At 43.2% G+C, this 20271-nt stretch overlaps 1 protein-coding gene across 1 annotated transcript; it reads left to right on the plus strand.

Moving 5' to 3' along the window:
* The first annotated feature begins 8240 nt into the window (after positions 1–8240).
* On the plus strand, positions 8241–9398 carry LOC118660676 (Kruppel-like factor 18). The gene has a single exon (XM_036318328.1). It carries the CDS (start codon positions 8241–8243, stop codon positions 9396–9398), a length of 1158 nt encoding a protein of 385 aa, XP_036174221.1.
* The last annotated feature ends 10873 nt before the right edge of the window (positions 9399–20271 follow it).

Consider the following 20271-nt stretch of genomic DNA (forward strand, 5'->3'; position numbering starts at 1 on the left):
TATGGAGAACAAACCAATATAGGAGCAAAATATAAATGTCTGAAATCCAGGTAAAAGCTTGTGTGGAATTGTGCTATGTTATGTCTTAATTTTCCCCAGCAGTGTTTTTACAGCTATCTTAGTAAGCAAAATGCAAGTTTTAAAAATAACTTCTTTCACCGAGCTGTCTGATTTGCCCTATTCAGAGAAAACCATGAATATGAGGACAGTATGGTGTAGGTAAGAAAGGGTGGTAAGAAAATGGCTTGATTGAAAAAAAAAAAAAAAAAAAAAAAAGCAATACACATGGAAAGGTCACCACATTGAAAAATAAATAAATAAGGATTTTTGCCCTCAAACAAGAAGAATTTATCTGTGTGATAGTAACTTCTCAATAAAGAATGTTGCAACATGAGAGGGTGGTCTACATAAATATATGGAAATGGGGATCAGGGCAACTGAAGTTGGCAATGCCCATCTAACACTGTCCAGGGGAGAAAATACCTAAGGAAATGCTACTACAGGGCAGAACTCTGCTCTGAGTCAGAAATGACTGTTTCCTGAGATGTCCAACCATCTATAAACCTCCCTTTGCTCTGGCTTCCTGCTCAAAGAGCAACCAACTGACTTATGTCCACAATGGCTTTCAGATATCTGGAAACCAGGAAGAATTCCTGGAGAGCAGAGGTAAACATGTCACCGTGAAAGAGCTGCGCCCATCATAAATGGACCATTTGGCCAGTGTTGTTAGTGTAAGTCAGACCACGCAGGTCAGAAGACTTGGCCGGCTGAGAAAGTGAAGAGCCCAGGTCACAAAGCTAAGATTGGGGAGTCTGGTGATTTCACCACGGTAAGACCCATCTAGGAGGTCTTGCCTGGAAAACTAGCCAAGCCACCCCCACCCAGATGGCCTCTGTACCTTCAGACTGGACAAAATTACCCACATTCATTGTAAAGTGGAAAAACATGTACAAAAGAAAACTTTTCTCAAAACACACAGGCAGAGAGCGCCAGTACCGTATGAAGGGCCCAGACTTTCCAAGGCAAGCTTAAGTAAGCCTACGGCTACTCTGAAGATGGTACTCAAACCCCATAGCCTCGCGCCCCCCACCCCCACCCCCACCCCCAGCATGTGGTAGTGCCTTCTTACAGCAATTACATCGGACAGGCCCACACAGTATCCTCTTCAGCAGAGCAAGAACTGGGTCTACTTTTCGCAAGAGCCTCCAACACTCTGCCTTGTGTAAAATAGGTGCTCGGTGGAGGTTTGTTAGAGAGAAGAGTATGACAAACATGCCTCTACATAAAACACTTCCTGAAAATAGACTAAAACATATGTTAGACTTTTAATACTACAAACCCGGAAAAAGAACTACTTGGCACCCTTGTGGGGTCTGGACCTGCTCCTCCGGTAGAGGGATTAGTACCCTGTCCATGAGACCATTAAGACGTTCCTTTCAAAAAGAAACACCATGGCTAAAAGGATAGAGGCTTGTGTCGCGACAAGGGTCTTTCACTAGCAACTATATCTTTGGGTGCACGTCAGTTCCAATATGGTGGACATTGTCCATGGCAGGAACTGGTGAAGGCTTTCCAAGGACAAAGACAGGTCTTTGGCTTTCTTTTGCATGACAAGTCTTACTGCCTAGTGGATGCTCAATGGTAGACTATAGAAACTAATGCAATGTCATATAAGAAATGCCATGGTGAATAGACATCAAACAAATAATAGTTTTATCATTTTTATTGGTGTAAAATATTATAAAATGTTATTTTCTATTTTTATGCCTAAATTGCCATGTTCTCCAATTTCCTGAATTTCTAATTGTTTTATTTGATTATTTTTGTTTAAGGCTCTAATTGGAAGACATGGGAAATATGTCTTGTGTGTGTGCTGTAAACAGTTTAATTTATTAAGATTTTAGTGAGTTATTTCTAGATGACTACTTCTGCCTGCTCTGTTTTACTTAAATTGACTCAACTCAATCTCGACATTTCTCAATTTTTGATCTTGATATTTTGTGCATCTTTTATGTTTCAGAACAATGAAGTCCCTGCCTTGATAGAGCTCATTTCTTAGACTGGAATATAGAGAAGCAAACAAAAATTACGACAAGAATATGTTAGATGTTATAAAAATTGCAATGGTTAGTATTATAGAAAGTATAAGGGAACAGAGAGAATGATTATTTCTGCTTCAGAGGGGGCAGCTCAGGTGGCCCCAAGTAAAAGAGGAATTCCAGGCAGAGGGAAAGGCAGGTCAGAGGGAATAGAGGAAGAAAGTGCACAGTGAGAAATCTGTGGAGGAGAATGAATGGAGGTAAATCTGGAGAGATGGGCTCAGCAAGATTATAAAGGGGCTTTGTTTATTGTGCTAGGATGTATTCATAGGGTGATAATAAGCCATCAAGAGTTTCAAGTGGGTAGATGCCTTGGTAAGATCTGTGTTTTAGAAGGTCTGCGTTTTAGAAAGACCACTCTAATGCAATGTGGGAGGCTGGATGGGAGAAGAGGAAGCCAGCAGACAGAAGCTATTATGCACATTCAGGATTGATTCAGGGAATGGGCGTGAAGATGAGATGGAGTAAAAGGCATTTCAATAGAACCTAGCAGCCTTACAATTCAGAGCGATGATGGCAACATAATGGAAGAGAAACAGAACGGCACACAGGAGTGTGTTCATATCTGTCCATCCTTGTAGTCAAACTTAGTTTGTTGCTTATTTCTTATTCCTCAAGCACAGCACCTAAGAAACTGCAGATTATAAATTATGCTTTACTTGCCTGTGTTTTGTGATTGCTCATTACTTTTAGACTAGAGGCCCGGCGCACGAAATTTATGCGTGGATACAGTCCCTAGGCCTGGCCTGTGATCAGGGCCATCTTACCCAGCTGCCTGCATCCAGCCCCACCCCCTGCCAACACCCACCCGCAGTTCCCCTTTTGCCATCGGGTGATCAGTGCTTGATGGCCAGGGGAAGGGACCAAGAGGTCAGCTGTTCCTGCCCTCTCCCTGACCCTGCAGCAGGTGGCCATCAGGCAATCGGAGCCTGCTGGCCAGGGAAAGGGACCAAGAGGTGGTCAGTGTGCCTCATAGTGACTGGTCCAGCGGTTGTTCTGCTGCTAGGGTCAATTTGCATATTATCCTTTTATTATATAGGATTATTATATAGGATTGGTTCTGAATTTGTGATGAAGGTAATTGCTGGGTGTAATTTAACTTGGCCCCCTCTATTAAAAATGGAAGGAAAGACTCAGAGAAACTATGAGATAATAAATCCATGTTGCTTAAATTCAGAAAAAGGAAGGAAGAAAAAAGTACTCAGTAAATTAAAATTATAAATAGGACTGCAAAAAGAATTATTCTGACGATAGCAGTTTTGGGCCTTTAAAAAGCACTGAAGTCCACAGAAATATGGCACAGATGACTTCCAGTCCACACAAGGAGCCACATCACTAAGCTCGACCCTCTGCTCCTCACCCAAACATCTCTCCTGTGGTTGCCAGAGAGCCTAGAGATATTAGAAAAACTGTGGGGTTTGAAGGGGAGGTAAAGAAGCAGCAGCAACAAGTGGTAACAGGATGAGGAACTGCCAACAAGGCAGTCTGCAAAATCTCCAGCTCTTTCTCCCTCACTACCTGGATGTTTGCAATTTGCCTTGTCATCTAGCCAGAAATCCTATGAATAGCTGTGGCTCTGGGTTAACAAATATCCTGTTAAAAAATTCAAATGCTTCAGGGATTCTTTTTTTTAAGGTTAGTCATTCTCAGATTACCATAAAAGGTAGGCATTTCCACTCAGGCCCTTGAACAGGGCAGAAGTAGAACACAGTAGGACCAGAGAGGAGACACATTAGGAAATGGGAGAAAGGCGTAGGAGGGGCCAGAACTCTGCAATTCATTGCTCAGAAAGCACCGTTCTCTCTCTTCTTATCCACATCTCTCTATTGTCTCCAGAATTACAACTGGAATGATCCCTGTTAGTGCCAATTGGAGTGCATCAAAAGTGATTTAAATATGCTGTCATATCCAGAATTATGAATTTCATCTTAAATTCCACGTCTTCCTTTTCCCAGCGTTACAGAATCAGAGTCCCAGAGGTAAATTCAGTCGGCGACACTGGATTTGAGAGGCTTATGCCCTTTATTTTCAACGCTGCTAAGAAGATCAACCAGCCTGCCTTATTCAAAGGTAATTTCCCAGTTTACCCAAAGGTAACCTGGAAAGGAACCATTTCCTTTGCCCCAGTGGTTGCTCACACCAAGGCTACCTTACCTTGCCCTGTTTCAGAATCTAAAAAGCCAGTCTGTTCTGGGACCCGAAGTTCTCTTGGATGGTCCCACATCATTCCCTACACTCACACAAGGGGAACGCAATAACTAAAAGGAGCACACTACTTCTCTCTCCACCTGGAGAATTCTTAAGGCAGACATCCAATGAAAAAAGGCAAGTTTCAGAATAAGTGCTGAATGATGCCATTTACACAAACTCAAAATCCTATAAAATGCTATGCTTTGTCATGTCTATACATGGAACAGTGAAAGAATGTAGATCACTGGTTGCCTGGGGATGGAGGGAGGAGGGGGTGGTGAGAAAACAGTCTGTATGATACATTTATCTGAGGATAACAGCTGCCTCTGAGTGCGAGAACAAGGCTACTGGAGAGGCGGACAAGGACAGGCCTCCCAGCAGCTGGGAGCAGCAGCCAGGGTCTGGGAGCCTGTTGGCCTCACCTAACTGTTGGGGTCCAGCCCCAGCAGGTCCAGGGGTCCCCAAAGGTGTGGACGGAGTTGGCGAAGAAGGAATGACACAGAGGCAGTGTTCAGGTGATCAGCAGCCTAGCCAGGTTCTCTAGCCAGGATCTGTTTTTTATTATCTTGTTATATCTGTATTTATACCAGTTGGTTTTAATCCTATCAATTTCTATTCCAAAGGTTAGGGCGTTTCTTATCTCCATTCCACGGAGTAAAGATTATGTAGCTTAAGCGTGATTGTTCGTAGTTAAAGTGATTAACTACCCGCCTGGCACTTAGTTAAGCAGTTTTATTCCCTCCCTAACTCCAGGGAAAAATCCCTACCTGGAGAAACAACCTTTTTCTGAGAGGTGACCTTGGTTAAAACACATAGCGCCAAGAAGGGGAGCAAACATATTAAGAACAATATGCCATATACGCCAGGTCCCTTGAAACATATGCTGTGCAGATGTTTCTTCCCTGCAGCGACTGTGTCAAGCAGCAAGGATGGACCGGCTTCCGGCAACTAACAACCATCTGGACCCAAGGCAAAGGGGCGTGGACATTAAAATAAACACACACACACACACACACAAATTGTAGAAACTTATTTCAACACTGCCACCAGTATGTGTTTATTCTACTCTTGCTGTTAACGACACAGATAGATTCAAATTTAACATATGGGAATGCCCAGGTATAGGTGCTCATTATGAAAATGGCTTCAGTGATCAGAAGGGAAATTTTTCAGATAAAAATAAACACGGGATTCGTTTAGTCGTGGAGCATTCGGAGTCTCAGCCTTTGCCTAGCTCACCAGTCCTGCCGCAGGCCATTACACCAGCGCCAGGCTCTCCTTCTGCCTTTCTGCGCCTGAAGTGTGTGAACGCAGCTCAAATGACCACACTCTCACACCCAAAGGCTCGTGTGCTCCCATGAATTCAAACTCCGTCTGCACTGGTCTTCGGCTAACAAAACAAAAACAGGAGAACCAAGATGGCGGCATAGGTTAACGCCGGAGTTTGCTGCTTTGAACAACTACTTCAAAAGTGAAACCAAAAAACGGAACGGACATCACCCAGAACCACAGGAACGCTGGCTGAGTGGAAGTCCTACAACTGGGAGGAAAGAGAAACGCATACGGACACTCAGAGGAGGCACAGTGCTGAAGTCAAATTCTGAGGTGCGGAGTGCGCGGAGCGGGCTGGCAGCGGAGGGTGCGGTTGGCGTTTTCAATCGGGAGGGAGTCGCAGACTCTGAGCTCCAGATCCGGGCGAGTCTTTAGGGACCCAGACTCAAACGGGAGAAGCGGGACTGTCTGGCTTCGGTCAGAGCGAGTGCAGCTTTCTCTCTGAGCTTTGCAGCGGGTGCTGGGACTCAGAGAGGCAGAGCCCCTGGGGACAGGACTGAGAGCCGCCATAACTGCTCTCTCCAGCCCACCCTGTTGATCCTGTGCGACCCGCCCCGCCCAAGCCCTGCACACAGGCATTTGCCGGATAGCCTCAGGCAAAGGCTGGATTAGCACCTCCCTAGAGGACAGAAGTTCTCTCACTGCTGACACAGCTGATTCTCATAGCCACTTGGCCTGGAGGTCAAACCCTCCCTGGAATTAGCTACAACAATCAAGATTTAATTATAAGACTGCGAACAAAGACCACTAGGGGGTGCACCAAGGAAGCATAACAAAATGCGGAGACAAAGAAACAGGACAAAATTGTCAATGGAAGATATAGAGTTCAGAACCACACTTTTAAGGTCTCTCAAGAACTGTTTAGAAGCCGCCAATAAACTTAATGAGATCTACAAGAAAACTAATGAGACCCTCGATCTTATATTGGGGAACCAACTAGAAATTAAGCATACACGGACTGAAATAACGAATATTATACAGACTCCCGACAGCAGACCAGAGGAGCCCAAGAATCAAGTCAATGATTTGAAATGCGAGGAAGCAAAAAACACCCAACCGGAAAAGCAAAATGAAAAAAGAATCCAAAAATGCGAGCATAGTGTAAGGAGCCTCTGGGACAGCTTCAAGCGTACCAACATCAGAATTATAGGGGTGCCAGAAGATGAGAGAGAGCAAGATACTGAAAACCTATTTGAAGAAATAATGACAGGAAACTTCCCCCACCTGGTGAAAGAAATGGACTTACAGGTCCAAGAAGTGCAGAGAACCCCAAACAAAAGGAATCCAAAGAGGACCACACCAAGACACATCATCATTAAAATGCCAAGAGCAAAAGATAAAGAGAGAATCTTAAAAACAGCAAGAGAAAGAAACTCAGTTACCTACAAGGGAATACCCATACGACTGTCAGCTGATTTCTCAACAGAAACTTTGCAGGCCAGAAGGGAGTGGCAAGAAATATTCAAAGTGATGAATACCAAGAACCTACAACCAAGATTACTTTATCCAGCAAAGCTATCATTCAGAATTGAAGGTCAGATAAAGAGCTTCACAGATAAGGAAAAGCTAAAGGAGTTCCTCACCACCAAACCAGGATTATATGAAATGCTGAAAGGTATCCTTTAAGAAGAGGAAGAGGAAGAAAAAGGTAAAGATACAAATTATGAACAACAAATATGCATCTATCAACAAGTGAATCTAAGAATCAAGTGAATAAATAATCTGATGAACAGAATGAACTGTTGATTATAATAGAATCAGGGACATAGAAAGGGAATGGACTGACTATTCCTGGGGGGGAAAGGGGTGTGGGAGATGCGGGAAGAGACTGGACAAAAATCGTGCACCTATGGATGAGGACAGTGGGTGGGGAGTGAGGGCGGAGGGTGGGGCGGGAACTGGGAGGAGGGGAGTTATGGGGGGAAAAAAAAGAGGAACAAATGTAATAACCTGAACAATAAAGATTTAATTAAAAAAAAACAAAAAAAACAAACAAACAAAAAAAAAACAAACAAAATGCAGAGAACAGAGGCTGGCCGGGAGCCCTAAAGAGGACGGGTCTTCCTATGAACCGAACCGCTAAAGCCCCAGGCTTGTTGGTGATGGAGAGGCCATAGGCGATGGGAGCCAACCAAGACCAGAGCGGAGGGGAAGGGGGTCAAAGGTCACTCACGCGGCCCAGGCGTGTGCCACCCTGCTGGGGTGGGGGGTGGGGAGATGGGCATCAAAATATGCCATTACGTCCAGGCAGACTGGCTCCGTGGTTTGAGCGTCATCCTGTGCACCCAGTGGTTGGTTTGATTCCTAGTCAGGGTAAATGCCTGGGTTACTGGTTCAGTTCCCGGTGGGAGCCGTGGGAGCCCTACAGAAGGCAATCTCTCCCTCCCTCTCTCATTCATCCGCATTCCGAGAGCGGATTACAGCCTAAACCCTAGGCTCCGCCCTGGAGGGGGTGGCAAGTGAAGGCGCCAATAGGCGCGCAGCGCATCTGACTGCGGCTCCATAAATGCCAGGCGCATCTGGCTGCGGGCTCCATAAGTGCCAGGCCCTGCACCGAGCAACTACGTGCCGGCCCGACCTTACCTCCAGACACAGTGGCTCCTGACTGCGCTCGATGAAATGATGGATCCCACAGCTAAAGATCTACTTCAGTTATCCGGCAACTGCCAAGAGACTCACCCTTTACCTCAGGAAATTGTGGAGTTCGTCCTGGAGTTCTCTGAGACACATGAGTCAAGAACTCCAGCTGCACCAGAGCCACAGATCTGCATGCCTCTGACTGCCCGTGGTGACGAGTGCCAGCATGAGTCCATTCAGAACCAGGTGATGGCTCCTTTGAGGCCCACAATGATGGTTTCTGCATATTCTAATATCCTTGGGACAGTCCTTGACCAGAACTCAATAACTCTCCCCGTTAATGCCTTCGATAAGCCCCCTGGAGAACTAAATGAGACTGTCTCCATGGACCAGAAGGTGACCTCCTTTGATCAAAGAAAACCCACAGCAACCTACTGGATGATAGGTGTGACTGACAACCCAAAGGCATTGTTCACTGATTGCCTAAAGACAACCATCACTGCAAACAACATGACAATCTCCAAAGAAAGCAGCCAGATGAAGACCCTCAGTGATGAACAGACTGTCTATGGAGGCCAGATGACCTTCGGTGGGGACCAGACCCCTTATGGAGGCCAGATGACACCTCTTAAAGGGGGCTATCCAGTGACCTTCATTGGGAACCATATCTTCACTGGGGGCCAGGTGACAACATACAGCAGTGACAAGACTCTCTATGGGGGTCAGATGGGGACCCTTAAGGGGGACCAGATGAGAACCTTCATTAATGACCACACTCTCTATGGAAGCCATATGATGCCGTGTCAGTCGCCATCATTGCCATACCTAGGATCCCTGTACCATTCAAGTTCCCATTTGACCCAAGGACAAGCCCTAGAAGAACAGAAGTCAAAACTCAAAACCCAGAGACGTCAGTTCAAGAAGAATCTTGACATTTTAAAGCCCTACACTTGCACATACCAGGACTGTCAGAAATCATATTCAAAGTATTACTCTCTCCAACTCCATAATCGCAAACACACAGGAGAGAGGCCCTACAAATGCAATGTGAAGGGATGCACATGGGAATTCGCACGTTTAGATGAGCTCAAGAGACACAGCAAAAGGCATAGTGGGGAGCGACCCTACCTGTGTACTCTGTGCGACAGGCGTTTTGCACGATTAGATCACTTGAAGCAGCACCAGAAAGTCCACCAGTGACTATGAACCTGAATCCATCAGCCCATGAGGAAACAAGACTCTCCCTAAGCCTTTGTTTGCTTAGCACCTAGCATTGTGCCACCACATTGTAGGTACTTCATATTACTTGTAAACTTTTAAGGTTTTTATTTTTTATTTTCCAAAACATAGAAGAAATAGTCCAGCTGGTGTGGCTCAGTGGTTGATTGTCGATCCATGAACCAAGAGGTCACTAGCTTGATTCCTGGTCAGGGCACATGCCTGGCCGGGTTCAGGGCTCTATCCCAGTGGGGTGTGTTCAGGAGGCAGCCAATCAATTATCCTCTCTTATCATTGATGTTTCTATCCCTCCCTACCTCTCCCTTTCTTGCTGAAATCAATAAAAATATTTTTTAAAAAGATGCCTCTTGTAGAGGGCCGCCAGGGAGGCACCTAGGCATTTTCTTATAATTATTGTCAGCTGATCTCAGAGCTTAGGCAGAGCCACGCCCTGGGAACATGCTTCCCCAATAAGGCTGGACATGTTAATCAGGCAGGGGCGGAACTAGATAGGTAAATCTAGGGCTTTAAAATAAACCTGCTGTGTGGCTCAGCCGCTTTTTGCCGCCTCTCCATCAGAGAGGATGGCGCCCACCTGGCCCCAGCTTAAAATCTATTTCTGCGTCTTGGTCTTTCTTTAATTTCTTAATCCCCAGCTCCTCCACTCAGCAAATGGACTGTTTCCTTTTCCATGCGGGACATGGAAAAGAGAGAAACAGCCCCCCACATTTGGCGCCCCCCAACAGGGACTGAGTACGGAGGCAAAAGAAGAAAGCGAGGGGGTCACTCCCAGAAGCGTGTGCACACAGATTTAAAGGAATAAGGTAAGGGGAGTGTATTGTTGTGAATTGATATGAAATAGCCAGGTGTAAAACGTGGGTAATCCTCAAAAAATGCTTTAAACTATGCTCTGTTAATTGTAGTCAAAGTCTTGATTTCTTTCTTAAGCTTTGTTGATGAAACCTGGGAAAAGGTTAGAAAGCAGTTGTGTGACCAATACTCAGCAAAATGTCCAGAGAAAATTCCTATTTTAATTGGTGATGGCCTTGATTCAGCACAGGAGAGTTTAAGAATGTCTAAGTGGGGTGCAGCCACGGCCTTACAGCCTGGAGTGGAAGGGTGTGAGTCTCTAAGAATACCATCTGCATCTCCTCTGCCTCCACATGTAAACTACTTGTAACCAAGTAGAAAAGGATTAAAGGAATTTCTCAGCAACTGCCGATGATTCTTTATCTTAAAAAATCTTTTCTTTCCTTAAAAAAAATAAAAATAAATAAAAATTGAAAAATAAATATAATAAAAAGAGTAAATGCCAGACCATTACTGAATCTTCCCCCTAAGAAACGAGGTGGGGAATCTCATGTGGCTATCCAATATGGACGTCACTCCCCAAGAAAGCCACTTCTTCGCCTCATCTTCGCCATCTTTATCTTTTTCAGCTAATGACTTAAAGCTTTTACAAATTCATAAATGCATCTGGGATTTCTGTGCACATGTAAAGGGAGAAGGCCAGTTTAAAAACGAGTACGCATAGTTTTGAGCTGAACTTGACCTTTTGCTGTGTACAGAATAAAAACCCGAGACTGTTTTGGCCTTAAAAATGGCGGAGATGAACCTGAGAAAGAAATGCAGGCTGGTTTCCCAAGGCAATCTAAAGTAGCTCTTTTGAAATTTCCCGCCCTGAGGCAAGTACCACCAGGAAGTTGATAGTCAAGCTTACATGTGAATAGCTATGGTTTTGCTTCTTGACTTCCCCAGCAGGAAAATTGTGACCATTTTTAAGTTCAAATCATCGAAAAGTATAATATTGAAATGTTGATCTGAGTATGCCTAGTATGAAGTCTAGATGATAGAAGTTAATCTATTAATTGAAAATGCCTTATATTTTATTTGAAATGTATCCTTAAATGTAAAAGTCTCTTTTTTTGCCATTAAAAAAGTTTAAAGCTACACCCCTTTTTTAATGGAAGGAGGGGTAGACACGCCCTTCTCCTAGCATTCAGGTAATCCAATTCCCACCAGCAGCCATCTTTAGGAATGTTAATTTGCATTTCAATGGCTACACCTTTTGCTAGCAACCTTCCCAGAAAAGGTCAAGCAGCCAAAAGGTGGCTCCTTTGAAATCAGCTTTCCACCAGTAGTCGTTTTGTAATACCTACAAGTTCGCTTCTCAGTTTCCCCGCGCAGAAAAAATATGGTTTAAAGTTAATTATTAGATTTCAATATTTATTCTTAAAAATATAAAAGTGTAGTTAATCAAAGAACTGCTAATATTTGACTTGTAAGCTCTGAAAGTTTAAAGTGCAAATTGAATCGGGAGAAATTAAATATCTAATGTATAACTTGTTTTTGAAAAAATAAAGTGTGTTTTCTCTTAAATGATTAGGAATTCAAAATATGTTATGTCTTGGTCTGATTTAAAAAAGAGTATTAATTTTATGATCTCAACTGAAAATTTTTTAATACAAAAACCAGTTTAAATTTGATTGATATTCTTTAAGATAATTATAAAGGGTATAAACAGCTTATGAGATTTCTGTTTGTCTACAATAAATGTCAGTCATCTATCTTTTAGGGGTTTTGGTTTGCTCTGTCAAAGAACAGTGTAGACAGCCGCCACTTTGAGCTGCATGACTTGGCAGCCTCCATGTTGGCCACATGGCCTGCCGCTCCCCTGGGGGCCGCCATCTTGGAACAACAAAGGCCCCTCCCTCTGACTTAGCCAATCACAAAAGGAGTGTCTGCTCACTGAGGCAGGATGGGATTTCAGGGGTGGATTTTTAAGGCGGAGTTTTACTACGGAAATGCGATGGGGCTGAAAGTATGCTTGCTTCACGAATTTATTTAATACTATTTTTAGAAAATATTTTTAATACTTAATAATTAGCGATCACGGTCTTAATATAATTTCAGTGGTATGATAGACCAATGTTTTAAGCAGTTGGCTTTATAAGGGCCGACAATAGAGCTCATATTTCTTAAAAGGCTTGTAGATAAGAGACATTTTTAAGTCATCTTAAATTCTCAGTAGAACCACAGTTATACATATATCGTAAACAAATAAAGAGTAATTGATTCCATGGTCAAGACTAGATCCTATTATGTGGAGAACTGCTTTTAAATGTTGAAAATTTTTTAATTAGATATGTATTTGACAGTTTTTCCCAAGTGCAATATTTCAAAATATAATATTCTTGGTTGCATAAGAAATTTCTTCCAAATAAAAGAAAAAATTGATTTATTAGTAGCAATGTCTTTATTTAAACTAACAAAAGCACCATGCCGCTGCATTTTAAATTAGGCTGGAGGTGGGGCAGCATTTGCACCTCGTGAATCAGACATAAAATTACTAAATTTACTAATCTTTGTAAGCAATTTAATCCTAGTAAAGTAAAATTCTTCTAAAAAGTTACTGAAGGCTTCCCATGATCCCTCTGTATATGCAAATAAGCCGAAAGGGAATGCTGTTTAAAAATATTATTTTAAATTTAATAAAAAGGAGAAATTTTAATATTTTGAAATATCTTCCACTAATATTTATAGGATAATCTAATGATTTGCTGTTAAAATACCAAATATGAAAACAAGTACAGTCACCATAAATGTTTAATGACTTTGACTTGAAATACATGGCCTTGCGGCACTATCAGTCAAGATCCAAAAAGTAATCCTATAGGTTACTTGGTGTAAAAGAGAAAGAATTTTCTTTTTTAAGTTGAAGTTCTCCAAGTGTAATCCAGCAGGAAGAAGACAAACCAGACAACCAACAGCCCAGGGACCACCTGGGGCATAGTAATGTGAAGTATGGTAACAATTAACTCAGGTAAAAACTGTAAGTTTCATATTGGTCTTAGAAGGCACAATTTTCCTTTACCTGGGAAGGACAGCACAACTATCCCAAGGTCAGAGGGCTCCAGTTAGCGTGTCAACTCAGTGTTCTGGAGACCCAAAACTGTAATTTAGATAATATGCCTAAGTTTAACCTGGGTTACCCAAGGACTCTAGATAATGTATTTACCCAAAACTGTAATTTGGATAGCATGCTGTCTCTGCTTCTGTAAATTGCATTTTTTTGCAAACTAGGTTCCTCATTCCAAACCTCGAGACAGCCCATTTAAAATTGAATTGTCATGACCTAGAACAAAGAATATTCTTACATGGTATTATTCTACAAGTTTCATTAATAATTTTGATGCTTTAAAACAGTATATTGTGCATTTATCCCAAACAAACTTACAAATTCTTTGAATGTTTGGCAACAATTTAATATTTAAGGACATAAAAGGATTTATTCCCTTCCACTGTGTGGAAGGCCCCCTGGGAAGGCACTTAAGCATTCTGTATTGACCTCTCTTGCCCTTTTTGCCAAGAGGATTTCCTCTTTTCACAATCCAATTGTCTATAGCTGTTATCTGAGCTCTCCATTCAAACTGAGATCATGAAAAGCTGGTACCATGGATCTGTCTCTTGCCCAATGGCGTAAGTTGGGCCCTCTCTGGAGAAGAAACCTGGGTTCCCTATGATCAGTGCCAGGGCCCCGCCAGCAGGCGAGAGGATCCAAAGGCAGTTGCTGGGCATGGGGGCCAGAGGGACATAGGCTACCAAGGAGACAAAACTGAACCTCACATCACCCTACTTGGCCCAGAGATGGCTGGTAGTCAAAGACGGGTAAGACCCCACAGGGTGGGGCGACCTAAGACAGGCACAGTCGGGGGCCAGTAGGAGAGAACTTGGGGTTCAACAGAGGTGGGGCACAGATCCTCACCCCCCCAATGGTGCAGGGGCTTGAACACTCGCCCCTTCTGAGGAAGGTCTCCTGTCCCCATGGCTGCTTCTTGCTTCCCATGCCCAGCCCAAATCAGGAACCAAATAACAGAAGAGACTTGGCCCAGCTGAAAATGGTACCCAGAAAAATGAAGGCTTAGTTTAACAGACTCTAAATTTAAATCTAGCCTAACAACAGAAATGCTTAAGCCTCCTCAAGGACGTAAAGTGATCCTTTCAATTAATATTTACAGTGTAAATTAAGATTATTATTAAAATATTAAATTTGACAGTAAAATAGTTGTTAAGTTTTCAAATTAATTAAATTTGGCTAATTTGAAATAAGTATTCAAAAGTATTAACCAAAATTTTCATTTCGTAGTAAAATTGCTTAACATACAAAAATGTTATCTAGACTGCATTAAATATTTTCCAAAAATCCTCCTAATTAAATAAAAAAAGGGGGGGGATAGTGGAAAAATATAGTGGAAAAATGTCATGTAAGAAAATAGATCCTATAATTAAATTAAAATTTTTTCATTAGAGAGACACCCAGAAAAAACACACATTATGCCAGGTTAAGCCAGGAGAAGATCGTTTCAAAGAAAAAATCCTAAGTAAGGTTTTCTTTATTAACCTTTGGTCGAGAATACATTTGTATATTTTCAGAAAAACAGCTCCCAGGCCATGTGGATTCCTGCAACAATAGATCCCAACTGACCAGATTGCTCCAGCCACAAAGACAGGAGAGACAGTTCAGAGATGGAGATGGTGAAGACGCCTTGTCATGATAGCAGTCAGCACCTGTGCATTGCTGCAGGTTGCCCAGGACCAAGAGCAAGGAAGAAGGAGCAATGCAGCCAATTCGGGTGCCAGAGCGTTACATCCATCACCACAATGGACTCAGACATTCACTAAAAAGGACTAAGTACTGCCCTAATGACAGCAAAAGGGAAGAAAAAGAAAACTGAAAGATGCAAGGGACTGTTGTGCCAATATGAAGTCATCTGAAGAAGTTAACGACTGAAGCGCAACAGATTGTGGAAAAGCAAGAAGTTGAAGCTACTTCTTCAACATTGTTCCTGCTCATGCTAGCATCTGTTAGCTGCCAGTCTTCTGCAAAGTCTTGCGCAGCCAAGTCCAAGGACTCTGAGTAAATATACACCAGCAGCAAAAGAGACTTTATTCACTTAGTAGCAAGAATGTTAATATGTCCATAGTTCTGATTTCTCATATTGTTGTTTTGCATTGGCATTGATTTGTTACTATTTAATAACCAGTTTTGTTCTTAACGTTCAAATTTTGAAAATGATAACATGTATGTAGTTTAGTATTTGCATTGTTTGCAATTGTTTTAATTTTAGAGCCCTACTATTAATGTTTAAAATTTTACTTTTATTATAGTAGCTTAAAAAACAAAAACGGGGGAGATGTAGAGGGCCACCAGGGAGGCACCTAGGCATTTTCTTATAATTATTGTCAGCTGATCTCAGAGCTTAGGCAGAGCCACGCCCTGGGAACATGCTTCCCCAATAAGGCTGGACATGTTAATCAGGCAGGGGCGGAACTAGATAGGTAAATCTAGGGCTTTAAAATAAACCTGCTGTGTGGCTCAGCCGCTTTTTGCCGCCTCTCCATCAGAGAGGATGGCGCCCACCTGGCCCCAGCTTAAAATCTATTTCTGCGTCTTGGTCTTTCTTTAATTTCTTAATCCCCAGCTCCTCCACTCAGCAAATGGACTGTTTCCTTTTCCATGCGGGACATGGAAAAGAGAGAAACAGCCCCCCACAGCCTCTCTCTATCCCCCTCCCTTCCTCTCTCTCTAAAGATCAGTTAAAAAAAATTTAAAGCATAGAAGAAATACATGTATGCATTTTAATAGAATCAGAAGCATTTAATTTATTCAAAAGTTGAGCCTCCTGCCCTGGCTGTTGTTGCTCGGTTGAGTGTCGTCCTGTGCACCAAAAGGTTGCTGGTTCGATTCCCATTCAGGGCACGTGCCCAGGTTATGGGTTCAATCCCAGCCGGGTGTGTATTGAAGGCAACCGATCAATGTTTCGCTCTCTCCCTCTAAAATCAATAAAAACATTTTTTAAAAAAAGTTGGAAAAAAATTCCACTTCTTACAACCTCCTGATTTGAGGAAAGGTGACCAAGTTGCACAGAGTTGACTTAAGAACATGCTTTTCGATCTTGATTCATATTTGGAAATTTTCATTAATTTCTATCCCCTCACTAAAGGTCTCCAGAGTCTTTTGCCTAACTCCTATCATTTTGGGTCCTTGAAAGCATTTTCAGTTAAATCAAGATGATATTTTCTCCACCAGACAGAATTATCTAGGTGAGGTTTTACTATTACTATTGATCATAATTACAATAATAATAGATGCTCGAATCAAAGCACCTCGGTATGGCATTTGAGTAAAAGAAATATTTAGTATATCCATGAGCAACATCAAAGTTAAATTTCATCTTTAAAACAGTTAAAAATGGACTGTCGTATTATTTTAACCCAAATAAGAATTTGAGCAGTTATTTAATTTGGTATTTCTAACTCCTTTAGGTAGATAGGTCAGAAATAATTACTGCTAACTAAAGAGCTCCTTGCATCACATACAGCACTTGCCAATTTAAGCTACTAACACTTTGACACATCACCACCATTGATGTATATAATTAAGTTCTGCATTTGTTACATGACAGGCACCATGGACATACTTTGCAAAGGATACGTCCAATGTGTAGCATATAATCTTCTGTGACATTAGTTACAGTAAGTGGAATTGAATACAGAGCAGATCTGAATTTGAGCCTCTCTGAGAAATGGCATTTTCCTAATGGGAGCTTCCATGTAATTGTAAAATGGCATTGAGACTAGCATAATAAGAGAATAACATTGAGAATAATAATGTGGCAACATTCCAGCGTATTGCATTCTTTTTCTAGAATGTACTGCAGGACCAACATCACTTCCTTAGAGTTAGCTAATTGGTTAAGGACATGAATTGACTCCTCCAGACCACTGGGTACCAATTAATGCTAATTGTGGCTGTAATGAAGAATGGGCTGAAACAAACTTAACGACATTTAATGGGATAAATGTAAAGTCATATTCCTAGGGACAAGGAATTTTAGGAAATGAATATTAGTCATCCTTCATTATTTGTGAAAGCCCACGAAATAGCACTGTGTGCTGGACCAGTTCAGAAATAAGACAATGGCATAGCACCTTATTACTGAAAAAGATAATAAAGAAACTTGGCTGAAATCTGCAGGCCAGTGGGGCCTCCCCATGCAGAACCCCACTGCACTAATGCAGCCCTCCCTGGGGGCTCAAACCCCTTGCAAAACCTCCTGCCCAGGGAGAGCAGGCCAGATGGCACATGCTTTCTGTAGGCTACTTGCTCCCAAAGAAAGAGGAGAAACGGCATTGAGCTACAGATGTCCATCTTCTCCCTCCAAACACCCATCAGATTAAATAACTCCTTCTCTAGGAAGACTGAGAGGAGTAGAGAGCCCAAGACCTGTTCAGGAATGAGGCTCCCACCACACCGAAGGAAACATCATGGGGGAAAGAATCCCGCCATAAAGCAGGAAAGCCCAGAGAGACTATACAACCTTCCCAGGATTATGTAGCTAAATTGGTGTCAGTGCCAAGGATGATCCCCGGAACTCTTATTTATCCGTGTTAAAGAACAAACCAACAAATAAGGAGCAAAACCACAACGAGAGAGACCTCTTTATTAGCACAGCACCTGAAAAAGTTGGGGTTGGATTGTTTAGTAGACTACAAGCTTATTATGAAAAATTTGGTGATGTGCATGATCAAGGACAGTGTCCAGATTACAGAATATATTTGTTCTCCAAAACTTTGTGGAGGATTGTGCTCAACTCTATGAGCCACATTTTTTTTAAAAAGGAAGGTAGATGTATATAAAGTACAGAAAGGTCTGATCAGGATAATAAGAAGCTGAAACAGAACTGGAGTTTGAAAAGCCCTCTCTGAGAAGGAGGCTTACTTCTGTAAAGCTCCCAAAGAAAGAGTGAGATCAGAGAAAGAAAGTCATATGGAGGCAGCTTTAAGTCAATAGAAGGAAGAACATTCACACACACACACACACACACACACACACACACACACACACACACACCCCTAGCAGTGAGTGGGATGCAAATTTGATCATGCCACCTCCTTTATCTTAGGATAAAGTCCAAGTTCCTGAGCAGGGTTTACAGGCCCTTTGCGGACTGGCCTCTTGTGGGTGTCCAGTTCCAGCTTGTACCCAGCTGGCTGCAGCCATACCGACCTTCTCTCAGTCCCTGTGTACACAGGCTTCTTCCCCCTCCCGGTCTTGAACATGCAGGTCCTTCTGCCTGGTGGCCTTTCTTCTTTTCTATACCAAACCCAGTCTTACTCATCTCAGTTTTCCCGTCTTCATGGAATCTGTCCTGACCTCCTGGAAGAGGCCTTTTTGTCCTCTGCACTTATCAGAGTCCTGCCTTCACTTTTCTTTTTGGGCCCTTCAGGTAATGTTTGTCTCCTCTCCTAATCTGTAAACTCCATGAAAGCAGGGAACATATTTTACTCAAAATATATCAGATCCTGCACATAGTAAGGACTCAACATATATCTACTGAAGGAAGCAGGGGAGGGGGAGAAGGAAAGAAGGAGGAAGAAAGAGAGTTCCTGGAACTGGAAAGGTTCAAGCTGAAGATGTGAAGAACCATCTTTTGGGGAAAATGATTGAAAATTCAGGGTGTCCCCCAAAAAATGTATACACACTTTAAAAGCTGATTCTATTACATTTTGAAAATGAAATGTATTTTAATAAACACTGCCTTTATAATTATTCAAAGTATGTATACATTTTTTGGGACACCCTATATTCCTGCACTGGGTGGAAAGATTGAACCAGGTAATGCTATTTAGCAAATGTTTGCTGAGCATGTACTATGTTCCGGGAGCTGGGTGCAGAGGACAAGTACTGAATCAGTTCCTGCACTGGTGCGTGAGGCACCTTTCAATTCTAAGAGCTAGTGATTAAATGCAGCAAATCCATTTAGTACCATAAGACAAAGCAACAAAAAGTGAAAATGTAAGGCATTCTTTTTTAAAATTTTATTTTTATTATTGAAAGTATTGCAGATGTCCCCTTTTTTCCTCCATTGACACCTCTACCCCATACCCCCCCCCTCCCCCTACAAGTCTTCACCTCACTATTGTCTGTATCCATAGGTTATACATATATGCATATAATTTCTTTGGTTAATCTCTTCCCACTATTGGACCAAGTTTCGATCGTAAACTGCAGTCATATCTAATTTTACTAAATACATATTATTGATGTTGAATATTAGAATTACTTACTTTTGGCGAGTCATCTATATATATAAAAAGCCAGCGACTGGAACACCATAATGACCAGAATGACTGGTCGCTATGACGCCCACTGTGACCAGCGAACAGGCCTGATCTGGGGGTGGGCCCAGCCTCCCATGGCCCCACCCCTGATTGGTCTCTCCCACCCCGATTGAAGGCAGGGCAGCCAGCCAACCCCCTGAGGCCCTTCCCTCCAGCCGGCCAGTCTCTGATCGGCCCACCCCACCCCTATCGGCCCACAGACCCTCCCCCTGGCCAGCCTACACCTGATCGCCCACCCCTACCCCAATAGGTGGCGGGGCCAGCTGGCCAACCTCCTGCAGCCCCTCCCCCGAGCCAGCTTGCCCCCCAATCAGTCCCCCCACTCCGATCAGGGGCAGAGCCAGCCAGCCAACCACCCATGGTCCCTCCCTTAGGCTGCTGGCCCCCATCAAAGCCTCCCACCCCATTCGGGGTGGGGCTGGCCGGCCCACCAACTGAAGCCCCTCCCCCCATCCAGCTCTACCCCCAACTGCACCCTCCACACCAATCGGGGGTGGGACTGGCTGGCCAACGGCCCACAGCCCCTCCCCCAGCCGCTGACCCCCAATTGGCCCACCCCACCCCAATTGGGGGCAGGGCTCGCCGACCAATTGCCTGTGGCCCCTCCCCCCTGCAAGCCTGGCCCTGATTGGGCCCTGATCAGGGCGAGCCAGCTGGCCAACTTCCCGTG

Source organism: Myotis myotis, unplaced genomic scaffold, assembly GCF_014108235.1.
Source record: "Myotis myotis isolate mMyoMyo1 unplaced genomic scaffold, mMyoMyo1.p scaffold_m19_p_1, whole genome shotgun sequence".
NCBI lineage: Eukaryota > Metazoa > Chordata > Mammalia > Chiroptera > Vespertilionidae > Myotis > Myotis myotis.

Bases quoted from the DNA above. Each gene is read 5' to 3' on its own strand.
- LOC118660676 (XM_036318328.1), top strand. From the start codon at position 8,241: ATGATGGATCCCACAGCTAAAGATCTACTTCAGTTATCCGGCAACTGC.